At 39.7% G+C, this 16,062-nt stretch overlaps 1 protein-coding gene across 7 annotated transcripts in view; it reads right to left on the bottom strand.

The window, feature by feature from the left end:
- The window catches only part of PPP1R12A (protein phosphatase 1 regulatory subunit 12A), a 122,202-nt gene that overhangs the window by 53,553 nt on the left and 52,587 nt on the right, over window positions 1-16,062 (bottom strand). For all 7 annotated transcript variants that reach the window (XM_087767951.1, XM_087767952.1, XM_087767949.1 and 4 more), the window contains one exon: window positions 4,286-4,404. In XM_087767951.1, coding sequence (XP_087624077.1) covers window positions 4,286-4,404 — 119 coding nt within the window. The remainder of the gene's footprint in view (window positions 1-4,285; window positions 4,405-16,062) is intronic.

Below are 16,062 nucleotides of genomic sequence, written 5' to 3' on the forward strand. Positions count from 1 at the left end.
GCTGTACCATGAACTCCCGATTCACCTCACGTCACCTCTCCCCACTAACTCACCTCCCGAGAATGTTTCCCATATTCAAAATAACTGCTTAAGCAGTTAAAAATAATTTTAAGAGGACATCTGATGATAAACACCTAAAAAAATCACTTCAAACCATAACATTTAACCCTACTCGAGACCTGTGGAGAGGCAACATTTAAAACTGGCCAGGGCTAGCCGGGACTAAACCAATAGCCAAGCAACATCGCTCTCAACTGCAGGTGAAAACTTTACACTACTGGCAAAAGACAACTTCCACAACTACAAAAAGTTGAAACATTGCAGAACAGAAACATAAGGGATCATATCAAGGAGCTGGGAATAATAACATTTTAAATGAAGATACAGAATTCTGTGGATTGCAGTGGCATCTTTATACATGGGGGGGTTGGGCCATGATAAAGATATCGGGTATATGGAGAAACAACAAAACAGGTCCTACGAGAAGTTTTTTTGTGTAACACGTGAAATAGTTAAAACACGTGGCACACAACGAGAATAGCCATTCAGCACTACTGTGGAATAGTTCCCATAAAACACCTAGTTTTGCTATTTGTGAAGTGTTTGTGTCAAAAAACCTTTATACCTTCCTAAAGCGTGTATGTAATTTACCTTGTCACAAAATATAAAACTAAACTAGGTTTTAAGCTTAAAAAATAATTAAGCCAATAATTTCCCTTTGAAGAAAAAGGAAAAAAGAAATTCCTCTTTGTAGAAAAATACTTTCCTTACTATTGGAGTGCTATGGCTTCACTTATAGGGTAGCTAGCCCATTAGTTCGGAACTACAGGACAGTTCGTTATACCAACAGGGTTCCGCTGTATGCGCAGCAGAACACAAGGTGGCCTTGTCGGGGGACCTCTGGCCCGCAGCCTGAACCAAGGGTCGCAATTTAAAAGTGTCACAGAATAACCGAAGAAAGAAAGATATTGGATAATAATACAAAAGCCCTCTTCTTTCATGTCCAGCAAGCCTTACAACAGAACTTGTAAAACAAGAAGATTAATTTGGATCACTGACCATCTCCTCTCCAGACAGGTCAGATTTTGGAGTCTCAATGTGAAAACAGGATGAGCAAACACTGCAGATCTTTCCTTGTATTAAACCTATAATGTCACATAGAACTGAATTGTGTTCTGTAATTTATTTCTGTGAATTTAGTGTCTCCAGAGGCTCCTATTTTTTGTCCTGTAGTTAGACATGTCCTTATAATATAATTCAATACCTGTGAAAACTGGGCATAAATACAACTTGATGATCTGTAGAAGGCTGAACAGTTGCACAGCTGGAAGGCTCTGTTTTAACTCTTCCTATAAAGCCTGAAGGTCTGCAAAGGCAGTAAAACGAGTAAGCTACCATGGTGATTCTCCTCAGATTTCTACCAGAAACAAACATCAAATGTCATCACTTACACATATCTGAAATCACAATGAACCTGACTGATCTTTCCAGGCAATCTTTTGCCACCAAACAACTCTGCTGACACCAATACGTAGGAAGCCACACTCACAGCACTAACCAAGCAACACAAAAATGAAACTATAATAAATGTTGGAATAAACACACATGGCAAGGTTGCAAGGCAAGAATGTTACAGAAAATGTCTATATAATTTTCATGCTGCATGTTTTACCTACACAGAGGTAAGATTTTTTGGCACCCAGGATCTTTTCACAGACCCTACAGTTGTGTTATAAAAACGGCGGCACTGCTTTATTTGATACGAGGAGCAATGCTAAAGCTGGAGGGATAATTGCATTCAGCCACATGTATAGTCAAACATGACTTTGTGTCAATGACCAGCATGGAGCTCTGCCCAGGGATGGATGAGGAGCCAACCGAGAGCTTATGGGTCAGGATTAAAGGGAGGGCAGGGACAGGTGACATTATAGTGGGGGTCTGCTACAGGCCACCCGACCAGGAAGACCATGCGGATGAGACCCTCTATAGACAGACAGGAGCAGCCTCACGTTCACAAGCCCTTGTCCTCATGGGGGACTTCAACCACCCTGACATCTGTTGGAGGGACAACACAGCAGGGCATAAGCAATCCAGGAGGTTCCTGGAATGCACTGATGATAACTTCCTTCTCCAAGTAATAGAGGAGCCAATGAGGAGAGGTGCTATGCTGCACCTTGTTCTCACCAACCAGGAGGTGCTGGTGGGGAATGTGAAGCTCAAGGGCAGCCTTGGCTGCAGTGACCATGAAATGGTGGAGTTCAAGATCCTTAGGGCACCAAGGAGGGCGGATGGCAAGCTCACTGCTCTGGACTTCAGGAGAGTAGACTTTGGCCTCTTCAGGGATCTGCTCAGTAGAGTACCATGGGATAAAGCCCTGGAGGGAAAGAGGCTCAAGAAAGCTGGTTAATATTCAAGGATCACCTCCTCCAAGCTCAGGAGAGACGCATCCCAACAAAGAGGAAGTCAGGAAAAATGCCAGGAGGCCTGCGTGGATGAACAAGGAGCTCCTGGACAAACTCAAACTCAAAAAGGAAGCCTACAGAGGGTGCAAGCAAGGACAGGTGGCCTGGGAGGAGTACAGAGCAATTGTCTGAGCAGCCAGGGATCAGGTTCGGAATGCTAAAGCCCTGATAGAATTAAATCTGGCCAGGGATGTCAAGGGCAACAAGAAAAGCTTCTATAAGTATGTCAGTGACAAAATGAAGACTAGGGAAAATGTGGGTGGTCTCCGGAAGGAAATGGGAGACCTGGTTACCTGGGATGTGGGGAAGGTTGAAGTACTCAATAACTTTTTTGCCTCAGTCTTCACTGGCAAGTGCTCAAGCCACACCACCCAAGCTGCAGAAGGCAAAGGCAGGGACTGGGAGAATGAAGAACCACCCACTGTAGGAGAAGATCAGGTTCAAGACCATCTAAGGAACCTGAAGCTACAGAAGTCCACGGGACCTGACAACATGCATCTGCGGGTCCTGAGGGAACTGGCAGATGAAGTTGCTAAGCCACTATCCATCATATCTGAGAAGGTGTGGCAGTCCGGTGAAGTTCCCACTGACTGGAAAAGGGGAAACATAACTCCCTTTTTTAAAAAGGGAAAAAAGGAAGACCTGGGGAACTACAGGCCAGTCAGCCTCACCTCTGTGCCCAGCAACATCATGGAGCAGATTCTCCTGGAAACTATGCTAAGGCACGTGAAAAATAAGGAGGTGATTGGTGAGAGCCAACATGGCTTCACTAAGGGCAAATTGTGCCTGACAAATTTGGTGGCCTTCTATGACGGGGTTACAGCATTGGTAGATAATGGAAGAGCAACTGACATCATCTACCTGGACTTGTGCAAAGCATTTGACACTGTCCCACACGACATCCTTGTCTCTAAATTGGAGAGACATGGATTTGACGGATGGACCACTCAGTGGTTGTGCTTCTTTTGATGCAGCCCAGGATACGTTTGGCTTTCTGGGCTGTGAGCACGCATTGCTGGGTCATGCTGAGTTTCTCATCAACCAACACCGCCAAGGGGCATCCCTCCTAGGAAGACAGGCTGAGAGAGTTGGGATTGTTCAGCCTGGAGAAGACAAGGCTCCGGGGAGACCTTATAGCAGCCTTCCAGTCCCTGAAGGGGGCCCACAAGAAAGCTGGGGATGGACTTTTTACAAGGGAGCATAGTGACAGGATAAGGGGTAATGGCTATAAACTGAAAGAGGGTAGATTTAGATTAGATATAAGGAAGAAATTCTTCACTATGAGGGTGGTGAGGCACTGGAACAGGTTGCCCAGAGAAGTTGTGGATGCCCCCTCCCTGGAAGTGTTCAAGGCCAAGTTGGATGGGCTTTGAAACTAGATGATCTTTAAGGTCCCTTCAAAACCAAACCATTCCATGATTCTACAATTCTATGGAAGATGAAACTGTCACAATGCATCAGTGCATTTCTCTCCTCTCTAAGGCAGTAATTTCTTTAGACATAGTCTAAAGCTGGGATATAGAAGTCTATATCCCAGATGCACTGAATACCACCCATAGTATCTGAATACCATCTAAATTCTGTTGAGTTAAGTGAATGCAGGAATCCAGTCAACACCTGGGTTCAATACTTCTGACCTCTTTCTTCACAAGAGGCTGGGCTGAGTAAAAACGCCTAGAAGACAGCTTGAGCACTGTACATTGTATTGACGATTCTCTTCAGAAAATAAATTGAGTGACTTTAAAATTCCTAATTTAGCATAAGTTTTGAAAAATATATTTACTCTCCAATAAACAAAATCACCCTTCCATATTCAAAATTACCTTGTTTATTTACTTCATTCTGAAGCAGCTCTTCCATTGCCTCTTCTTCAGCAATATCTAATGGAGTGTCTCCTTCACTATTTACAGCTCCTACATGTGCTCCTTGGCTAATTAAATACCTGTCAATTGAAAAAGAAAAACAACCTGTAAGCAACATAGTAAAGCTGATGCAAAAAAAATAGAAAAATAGCAGCCACTAGGATATCACATGCAATGGGTATATACATGCACACATACAATTCATAGAAACAACTGTATTAGGTATAAGCAAAAAACCTCATGACTGTCTACAATCCCTGAATATCTGTATGTCTTTTCACCATAATACCCATTCATACAAATAGCACTCTGCTCTCCAGTTTGTCACAAAGACTCCTGACATGTTGAAATACATACTTGCAAGAACTGAAAGAAGAAAATGGTTAGATGATGAACAGAAGTGAACACAAGGCTAACAGGGGTCGAACCACTGATTCCCATGAGCTCCGCACATTAAGCCACTCTTCCTAGAACTTCCAAATTCAGTGGCAAATTATGCTTCTATAACTCGCCAGAATGATGACTCCTGGTCTCTGAGGCAGCTTCATAAAGTTAATAAAACCAGAATCACCTCTGCTCGTAAGTATTCATAAGGTCAGCTTTTGGTGGGGAAAAAGGCAAGGGAAGAAAGGAAACAGTACTTCACACTCTATTCCAGCCCCACTAAGTGTTTTCTTACTTGAAGTACTACGGTCTCAGGAGTCAACAATCTAGACTCAGTGGAATTTATTTCTGAATTTCAAATTAAGTCAAATGGATCAATTCCAACAATAAGTCACAAAAGGATTAAGTTACTTCATTGTATTAAACGATAAAACTATAAAGTTATTGAGACCATATGGCTTAATATATAGTCTGTTTCTAAGCAGACAATGAACAATAATTAAAACATCAATACAGATCAGTCTTACACCTTCTGACCATAACATTTCCACTTCCCTAACAAATTCAACAGTTTGAGCCACGATAGCACTCAACATAAGCAAAAAAATTGCAAACATACCTCCTGCCTTGCGGAGCTTAATTTACACTTTGCATATATTTAAGAAAACAAAAAAATCAGGCAATGCTCAGACCTGAAGAACTAGCTATCCATTTGGTAACGGGTGTATGAAATCAAAAGTGCTTTCTTAACCTCACTATTGCAGAATGCCAAATGATGCAGGAGCCAGTCACAAAATTAATCCAACACTAATACAAATGCTTTGAAGTATTTCTGCTTAACTACTGCCAACTAACAATAACAGATTCCAGATCTAGGATCATGTTTTCCTTATCTTTATTCAATAACTCAGCATCAAGTACTCTCATATATTTCTATTTTTTAATTATTTAAATAGCACTTGTTATTAAACCTGTGTAATTACGTCAAGAAGAGGTAAGAACTGACAGATCACAAAATGGATATGAATTCCCAGAAGTGTAACCGTATCTCCTGGGATATGCATCATCAGTTGCCACCACTAACTTTGATGCTGGTATGCGGTGCTGTTTTTATTCTGTTCCTCTTAAAAGAGCGCCGCTGTGACTCTTATCTCTCTCCAGTTTAAAGGTTTAACTTCTGCAGGAATGAAAAATTAATACAAAGTAACAACATTTCTCAACAATACCAGTTGTACTGTTTTAACAGTGACAGAGCCTTCCAGGTTACAGATCAGATAACTGCTATGCAGGGTGTCGCTAAACAGCCAAAAACAGCAGTAGGGAAACTAACTTTCTTACAAAGTCAAAACGTTGATTCAAAACCAAAGTCAACCACTGACAAAAATATCTTTATAAAAAATTCCCAAGTCAACATTCATGTTCTTTCAACTTCTTTTTTTCTAATACAGACACGAAAAAAAGCGACGTTTAAAAAAACAGATTTTTACCTGTTTCCACATAATAGCTATAGGGAAAAATTATGCTACTTTTGTAAGGAAAATACATATCTCATTAAAGTGGTTGCATTTGGTCGACCGGGTCAATAACATCAGACATGATAAACGGAGTAATAACTAAGAAAGTGTAGGCAATGAACAAGAGGCTACAGTAGCATTTCATAAAGTTATTATTCATATATATAAACAACTTCACAATCAAATGACCCTTTAAAGTAGACTCCAAAAATGAAGCTGCTTACAGACCAAGACCAGATCAGCAGAGCTAGGGGCATTAGTAGGGCTGGAGAAGTAGAGTTATCCGAGTTCCCCCTTGCATGTGCTTCCAGGGCTCTGGTTTTCCTGGGTCAGCAAAGGGAGGATGGGTGAACCTGCCCTGAGCTCACAGGACTTAAAGGAACGGGAGAAACTGGAGGAAGATGAAAGGCAGCACGCTCCTCACCAGGGAAGTGAGAGTGGTCCTTTCCCCACCTTCCTTCAGCCACTCCAACTAGGCCTCCCCCTGCTACCCCACCTGAAAATTAACAGTGATCGCCTCAAGTAAATTAACAGTGAAAGAGCAATACTCAGTCTAAACCAAATTATTCAAATTCCAACTATTTTAAAGACATCTTTTAAGCCTGGTAATGAAATCCATGTTTGTTCTGTTTTCCACATCATTCAGTAACAGGTGACCCTGTCCTGGAAACGTTTATGTGTTTGTTTATCTTCATTTATAGTAAAAATAGTTTCAGCAAAGCAATGACAGGGTTCAGATGGTGCATAAAGTCACTTCGGTGCCTACAGGATCATAGCTTTAATTAGGAAACCTAGTGCTACCAAGGGAAAGGAGAGCAATCGTTTCAGACGTGTAGGTAACTTGACTCTGCATCACATACAGAAAGGAAATAAATTTGGTAAACGGGACCAAGAGAATGATGCTCTGAGTTTGTAAGGCATAGCTGAGCAGAAGCCAGTACCAGATTAATCCTAAAAATTTGAAGGTTCAGTGGGTTTTTTTTTTTAAATTACTTTCCAAACAAATTGTTCTTCAACCTAAATGTTAATTAAAACCTATAGTATGACTTCAAATATGTGTGTATTTGACATTTCAGTTATTCTGGTACCATACACTAAAATCTTCACATGCAACAGTGTATTATTGTGTGTAGGTATATATGCATATTAAAAAAGTCATCCATGTTTAAAGAAAAAAAAAAACAAACATGCAAATAATTGCTTGCATTTTGTCCTTATTAAGTAGGTGCTACCTTCATCTTGAAATTTCATCTAATGCAAGTAAACATAATATAACTTGCATTTCCTCAGCTGATACTTAACTGATACAGTTACATGTATGTGGTGAAAAAGAAATTGGAGCCCTGTAATAAAAAGTCCAGAACCATGCCCTTTGATAGCATGTCCAGAAAAAGGTGCTTTTTGCAAACTTGGATGTAGTGGAAAAGTTAAAACATACAGGACTCCCACCATTACCTACTTACAAAACCTTTTGGTACAGCACTTAAATTTCAGTCTTTTGTAATTCACTTGTTGCAAAACGGCTATGTTCAACAGACAGCTACAGAAGAACAATTCAGAAAATCCCATAATTTATATAGCATTCTGGTAGGTGCTCATTCAAAATGTAAATAAATGAGAAGGAAACAGTAGCTTGATCCATACGATGCTTATTTTCGGAGCTAAAGCTTTCAAGTGTTGATATTGAAGCTAAAGGTACCTTATTCAGAGGTACACAAGAGGTACACAAGAGTACCTTGTGGTCTAAGGATAGAGAATTGCAAGTATCCCAGGAATACTAGGAAAGACAAGAGCAGGAAAATAAAGTAAAATCCTTCCTGATACTTTTGCCCTGATGTTTCCATGACAAGCATTACACAGTCTGGGTAAGACTAGAAGAACAAGTTTGCTTTGTTTTATGAAAGCAAAAATACTTCTATTTGAAATTTGTCTTTTAGGAGTCACTGATGTATATTCCTCAATAGGAATTATTATAGGCTGAAATTAACAACCTTGAAAAAAAAATGAAACATTTATTTTCTATCATTATTATGAAACACAGGCTCTCTCCCATCATTTCATGAAAAATACATTTCAATACCTTTCATAAGGGGTCAGAATCTCAGCATCTCTGAGACAATAAATAACCCTCTGAGATTACTGTGCAAAAGTCCAACAGTTGACACCAAAACCAAGCTTAGGAACTGGAAGCTAAAAATTTTACCTAGCAATTTGGCCTACACTCTGAATTAAAAAACAAACAAACAGAAAACCCTTACAGCTGACTTCTGTGTGTAAGTCTATTAACAAAATGCATATAGATACAAAGTAAATGGAGAGGAAGATACCTCCCTCTGAAGACAGTTATATCCAAACTTGAGTCTTATTTGTGAATTTCGGAAGTACTTACTTAAGAATCTGGAAGATATTTGAACCTCGAGTTTACTAAAGTTTGTTAGCTGCAGACAAGAAGATATGCTGCAGATAACATTTCAATATTATTTATCTCAGCAACAGAAAGAAGGTCTTATGTTTACCTTCGAACCTTGCTCCAGTTCACAATATCTGGAAACAAGTTTGCAATGTCATTAGGGATATAATTAACTTTTAAGTACTCACTGTACCTGAAGGTCACCAGAACGGTGGCAAGCACAAGGCAGGGCAGAGAAGTGGCCACTGAATTGATTCAGTTCATTAAAATTTGGTTAATGAGCTCATTGGGACTCACTAGCGAAAACAAGAGGTCCCTTCAGACTAGTCAGAGGACTGGACGGCACCCTCTCACTCCTAAAATGTGAGGAGAGGGACCCTCCTAAAAAATCTCTTGCTCAATAGAGGTTCAATGTGTTGTATGTACATTTAAAATAAACGTGTTCAGTTTGGCCTTCCAGGGAAACATGGCTTAATTGCTAACCGGGCTTTGAAAAGAATACTTTCTCCCGCATCATTTCAAGACCGATGTAGAAGAAATCAAATGACTTGAAAAACAATTAAGTCAAACTCATAGGGATGTCTTATTCAGGCACTCTGCAAAACGCCATCCCACGCTGTCAGTGGCTGCTGTGCCTCAACCTTCTGCCTCTAAACATTTACAATTTAATACAGACTGACATAAGAAGACAGGCTTCTGTGATGGCATTTAAATTAAAATCAAATCATGATAAAACTCAGGCACTTTTAAGGTTATGGTTCTTTGCAAATTCCAGAAGATTCTCACTCACATCTTTCTCTCTTGGAAAAAAAAAAAGCTGCAGCACTTTCTAAATAGGAATATTCCCCCTATGAGCAGTATCATCAGCCAGCAGCTACACAAAACACCAAGTTAAATAAGGCCAATTAGGATTATTTGGCAAAACTAGATAATTATTTCTCCCGAAATACACGAGTGATGATTTTAAGACAGCTGATATCAACAAGTGATCTGAAGTAAATTTATGATTTTCTCTTGCAGAACACAAGAGCTGAGAACGTCAGATAGTTAGAGACATTTAAAAAAAATGAATTTAAAAAATAGTTGAGAAACAAACGGCCAAATGATTTTAAGCAAATGGGACGCGACATTTCTTTTCAATTTTCACCAGTTTAATCCAGATTTCAGCATACATGTTTTTCTAAATTATGGACCAGTTTGAAAAGACTTTTTTATGTCCTTCAATATGCAAGAGCTCCTCCAGACAGCAACAAATCCACCTTCTGATTCTCCCTCGTGAAGCTGTTATGCAAGGCATCTTGGACAGACACACATCTTTGCTTCAGAATTGTCAAATACTCCCAAAGCTATCAAAGTAGCATGCCACAGAGATGACAAAAAGATTCCCCCTACGCAAACAGCACTTTCTATCAATTCTAAATACGGTACCTATATGAAAAACTTATTTACGTTTATGAAGCCAACACTCCACAACGTGTCAACACTCTACAATGTACCAACACATCACTGAGCTCTGAGCTGGCTGTCCCTAGCCTTCACTGCAAGTTGCACACCCAAGGAAGCACAGTAACTAGAATCACATCTGTTTTCCTTCTTGGTATGCTGGAGCATAGAAGAAACAGTGTAGATAACAGCATTTGGTTAGTCTTAGTCCTCCTGTGTTCCAAGAAACCTCTGAAAAAAGCCAGCAATAAGCTCTAGAAATATTTGTACACAGGCAGCCACCTAAACATTAACGATGCAAAGATGGAACAGGAAAAATTCCTACTGGCATGATATGAAAAGCAACTAAGCCTTCATATTTTACCGTATCCATACAGAGGAAAGACATATGAGAGGTGTCAGAGAAATGTTTAGGTGAAAGTAAACAGTGACTGAAAAGAGGAAAGTAGGAAACATGAAGAACGCTATATAGGGAAACATATGCTATAACTTACTTACTAAAAAAGGGAAAAAAAAAAATATATATAAAAAAGAACTGGAGCCTGGTAATGCCAGGATGAACACAGGGCAAAAACTTCAGCAGGGCAGAAAGAAATAAAGCGAAACAAGAAGTATTTTTAAAGTGCATATCAAATGTTAATTTCACCATGCACTTTGTGAACAAGTGTTCCTCTCCTTTGCTTTGAAGTCTTTGAAAAATTAAGAAACAAATACTTTTTCTGCTAGCCAGCAAATGTATGCTGATTTTCAAGCTCAGGCATAGGAAGTTTTATAGCAAAACTTTATGTCAAAATTCACAAAATTTTCTAAACAAAGCTAAAAAAATTTCAACCCCCAAAGAATTAACCAAGTTTTAAGTTATCAGACCAATGTGTTTTGAAGTCCAACATTCCCAAAAGTATCAGAAATTTTGAAACATTATGAAGTCTGCCAACAAAAATACATGTTGTTTTTCAACCACAGATAACTGTTTTTTTGATTTATTCTTTTTTCTCCATAAAGACTGTTTTTATCTAAACCTCATTATCCTTCTTGCACTCTATAGTGCAAAAATGAAGGCTGAGTTTGAAACATATCTTGTTGCAGCTGCAGAAGAGTCCGTACAGTACACACAGTAACTCTAGCTCACGATGCTCCGGATGCTTTCCTGTAGCAAGTCTCCAAGCATTTGTGCTGATTTATGGAAGTGTCATGAAGGTGAATACTTGGGACTGAATTATGCTGGTTAAAAGGAAGAGGTAACAACAGCATGGAGGCAGAAGAGGAGGAGGAAGAAGGAAAACCATGCTGCTGCCCACCTTCCTCAGCTAATTCCTCACCAACAAGAGGTGATCACACCACTAACTCACCAGCCCTCCTGCCTTGTGCCAAGAGTAGCATTGCTAGATTTGGCCATAGTAGCACCGCAAATTCTGATTTTTAACTGCTGCTTTCTATTTCAGTGGAAGTTTTGAAGATGGACCTAACTTAACAACCTTATTTTCCTCCAACAGCCACGTGTTGGCATTTATATCAGAAAAGTTTAAACCAAGATCAATTCTTTTACTGTGCTTAAACAGATATTAGCATAGATATAATCACTCCATCACGGAACTTATCTTGTTTGTAATTCTATTATGCAATAATATAGTGACCAAATCTCTCTATGAAGCAACATTGTTACCACAGTGCAGCTTTTAGCATCACCCAGTAGTTCTGAACTCAGTCTGACCCCTCATTAAGTATCAGCAATCTGCAATTCATAGCAGTTGTTTACCTGTCCAGTCCACTTTGAACTTCCTTGAAAATACATTTCTTCCAAAAGAAACTCTTACTCTTTATTCAGATTTGATAAGCAGTACCTCATCTGTAATCAAGAGTAATTCCTTTCTCAAGAAATTTCTTTTTTATACTTTTTTCCTGTCATACCTGCTGTTTATAACAAAAAATACGTTTTTGTGTCTTAGTATCTGAATTGTATCCAAATAACTCACTCTCATCAATGCACAGCAGCCTTATGTCTCTAGAGATACCACACTATATTTACATGGATTTCAGAAGAATTCAAGCAGCTTTTATCCTGCCTCAGTCAGGGATAACACTAGAAAAATACACACAGATTAGGATCATTTGCACCAAAATGACGTAGTTTAGGGTATCCAACAAAAGGCACAGCTGTAAGAAAGGGTAAGTAGGTCATAAGTTACTTCAGTGTCATTACAAAGTCTACTGTACGTGGCACAACAAGGTCAAACTCACAATAGAGAAAAATGCTCAAGTAAAAGCTGAAAGAAAATAAAAAATTAGATGCACTGGAGTGACAATCTACACCACACCCATGTTTTCTCCTAGAAAACAACACTGAAAACCAACTTTACTGTGAATTAAATTATTTTTATACCAGATAACTGAATAAATACTATATTCAATATTTAAAGGCACTAACAATTCCATAGATTCCACAGTCTAAGAAGAATCTATTGCTGCCTCTTTCTGAAACAGCAATTTTTAATTAGTTGATGAGGCCCTCACAAGTCACAGTATGCCATACCTACCAAGCACTTGCTCAATTCAAAACCTGGTTGCTCGTGTATCTAGAGCTGCTCTCCCATGTTCCAGTCATACCTAGGAGTTGACTGGCAGCAACAGGCAGTTACACGCCATCATCCAGGGAGGGCCTGATGTGTTATGTTTCTCAGGAGTCTACCTGAGCTCCCAGGCTTCCATATGTATCACTCTTCTATATGTCTTCTCTTCCATATGTATCACATTCAACTTCAGAATTCATAGGTATCTACTCTGAATTGTTCTCAGGATACCAATAAAACCAATGCTCTGTGATAAACAAGTACTATCTTTCCTATGCACATCACTTCTCAAAGCAGGATGGCTTTTTTAGACATGAGCTGCACCTTCAAATTCTTTTTCAGCCAAAAATTAGAGTGCTCTGAGCTTTACATTGGGCATCAGTCCCTTGACTTTTCATTAGATCCAATGAACTGCTAAAGCATATTAAAAGGAAAAAGATACTTTCCACTAAATCATACGTCCCTGAAGAAGACATCTCTGAACTTAAAGGTCTAGTAGATTTACCTTTAGAAGAACAGAAATGTAATATACGTACTAACAAATATTTAGGGTCACAAGTGGAGATGCACACAGTAATCCAATCTGAAGAAGGCATCTATAGAGCACACACCGTCTTTGTGCATCCTAGAGTGACCAGCTCTCCTAGACTCCCCTCAGTTGAACAAACAGGTATCATATCAGATAGGTCCTATAATTTCCTCTAACCCACCAACCATATCTTACTGTCTATTTCTGCCAGCTGGTTATTATCCAAACATCAGATCACAGCTACACAGTAGAAAAGATTAAACTCTATGACATAATGACATGATTTTAAAAAGGGAATTTCACCATCAACCTAAACAACTTAATTAGTGTTTCATTATTCTTAGGATGTACATACATGCAGCAGAAACATGTTGAGAACAGTACACAGTATATGCTCATAAAAAAAAATGCCAACTGATACTAGCTCACTGATCTTCTCCAAGTTTTTCCATGACTTTCTCTAATGGAATTTAGCTTTATCCTTGCAGATATCTAATTCAAGTTTGGAGCAGGAGGAACATTTACGTTGCTGATAAAAAACGAGCATCCCACCTTGATTTGGCAGGACGGGGGAGACTACCATACTAGCATATCTTCTCTCCTATTAACATTTTTTCCCAATCTGTTCTTCCAGAAAGAAACAAGGCAGCAAATAGGAATGAATTAACTGAAACAATCTTCCAAAGCCTGCAGTGACCTTTTCACAGCTCTCAAAACAAACACTGCAATCTTTACCAGTGTCAGCTTGTAAGAAGTCAGTCATTCTTCTAGAAGAGCTGTTCGTCTTTGGCTGGGAATATATCTTCTTTCCCTGCTTTTGTCACGTGGCTTGTTTTATAATATATCCTTCTGAAGTCCTCTTCTCATTTTCTGAGTGGGTTGTATCAAGTCTGGTCTTTGGTCCTTTTTCCTTCTAATTCTACTCCTCCGGTTAACATTTCCTTGTGTCATTTAAAGTAACATCTTGAATCCTGACAAAAACATTCATTCGCCTTGTGGCATCTCTATCAGACCAAACCCCGTATTAGTTTGCATAATCAGTTTGCATGTGGTTTACATCAGACCACCAACTTCACCTTGCCATTCAGAAACCCAAACTTTTGATTATCCTCCAGAGATCCATTTCTGAATGTATCACTAATAACATCACTTCATACTCAGTTAGTTAAAACCATAACTGGGATCAAAGCTAAAGGAGATGGGAGCCATCCCTGACATTTTTATCAGTCTGCTTTGCCTAAATAATGTCTTGCTCTTCTAGGATTATAATGGGTTACAGTGAAAGAGTTTAGATTAAAAACACTCCAGTAAGTAATAGCTCCAGATGATCAAGTTATAAAAACTTAGAGAGAAATGGATTAGAAACAATTGCTTTGAAACATATTTTGTGGCACCACCTCCCTCAGATATCGTGGAAGAACATTCAACAGTACCAGCTGGCTCAGGCTCATGAGGTGGGAGATGAAGGAGAGGACTTCACCTTAGCACAGGCAGCTCTCCACTGCCAGGCTTCTGATCAGAGGCACAAGCTATGTCTGAAAAGCAGCCCAGACTTTTTTTTAATACCCTCGTATCTATGCCAGCTGCTGCTGGCAAGCCAGATCAGCTCACTGATCCAAAAGAGAATAAACCCTCCAAACCCCCTGAAGGCCTGTCTTACACTAATAGTTCCCACATTGCTGTGTGATCATTAGATAATGCAAGAGAGGGGGTAAGAGCCTGTGGAGGAGGGAAAACCAAGGGGAGAAGGGAATGACTGCCTATTTCTGTAGTAGTCTCAAGTTAGATCACATTAAGCATATTGTGAAACTGCACTGAGTTCCCTTCACTAGCTGTTGCCAGATGAGCCCTGGTTCTGTTCCGGTACCACAGGCAGGAATCGCTACCACCCAGCATCCGCAGCAGTCCCCGCAAGGCAATCAGAGCTGTAAGTAAACCACCTATCACCGAACATCTATGTATTCAACTACAGGTTTGCAGGATTGTCTCTCACTCCTCCGTATACCAGACAACGAGCACTCATTTAGTCTTAATGCACTGTTACTAAAATAGAGAAATCCTGGGACAATGGCTTGCTGAGGCTTCAGCAAACTAGTTTGGCTGGGTTCACTTTCAGGTGTCTGGAGTCTGGAAAAACAGATGGGCATCAGCAGCAAGGCAGTGGTTACACACAAGCCTTTTAAAGTCTGCTTTAAATATTAGGGGCAGGAGGGGATACAACATTGGAAACTCTGGGCAGGAAAGAAAGCGGGTGAGCTGGGTTTTAGAGCAGCAGAGTTGGTCAAGCTGCTATTCTCTTCTTAAATGATCTGAGTGAGGAGGCTCTGAACTTCAGAAGTTATTCTCTTTCTAACTGTAATCATATGCTTCAGCTTTTAAAACCTGTAAAATAAAGGTGGTGTATTTTGAAACTGTGCTAAGTCTTAGGGTCTGTATGTGTAACTACATGTATCAAACATGCCTCTCAAACATAAAAGCAACCATACTGTGTTAGAGCAAACATCCATTTAACATCTACCCTGTCTCCAAAAGTGAGCACATCTTCAAGGAGAGTAAAAATGGGGGAAATACATGCTACTTTTCCTGTAATACCTTGCCAGTCTCCAACTACTCTCATGGATTTTCCGAACCAGATCCCATTTGTATGTATGTATTCTTCATTTGTATTTTTTTATGTATCCACCTTCAGTGGATTTCTCATCCCTTGAACCCATGAGAAATTTTAGTATCTACAGCAACATTTGGCAAACTGTTACTCAGATGTAGTACCCACTGCGTGAAGGTGTAAAAACCCTATTCTTCCCTCAGGAGACATCTCCCTCCCCCTCGTTTTTTGGGCGTTTTTTTTGTTTGTTTTTGTTTTTTCCACAGAAGTGTAACTGTCACTGACT

Source organism: Nipponia nippon, unplaced genomic scaffold, assembly GCF_047370975.1.
Source record: "Nipponia nippon isolate SJK-2023a ecotype South Korea unplaced genomic scaffold, ASM4737097v1 scaffold_3, whole genome shotgun sequence".
Taxonomy (NCBI): domain Eukaryota; kingdom Metazoa; phylum Chordata; class Aves; order Pelecaniformes; family Threskiornithidae; genus Nipponia; species Nipponia nippon.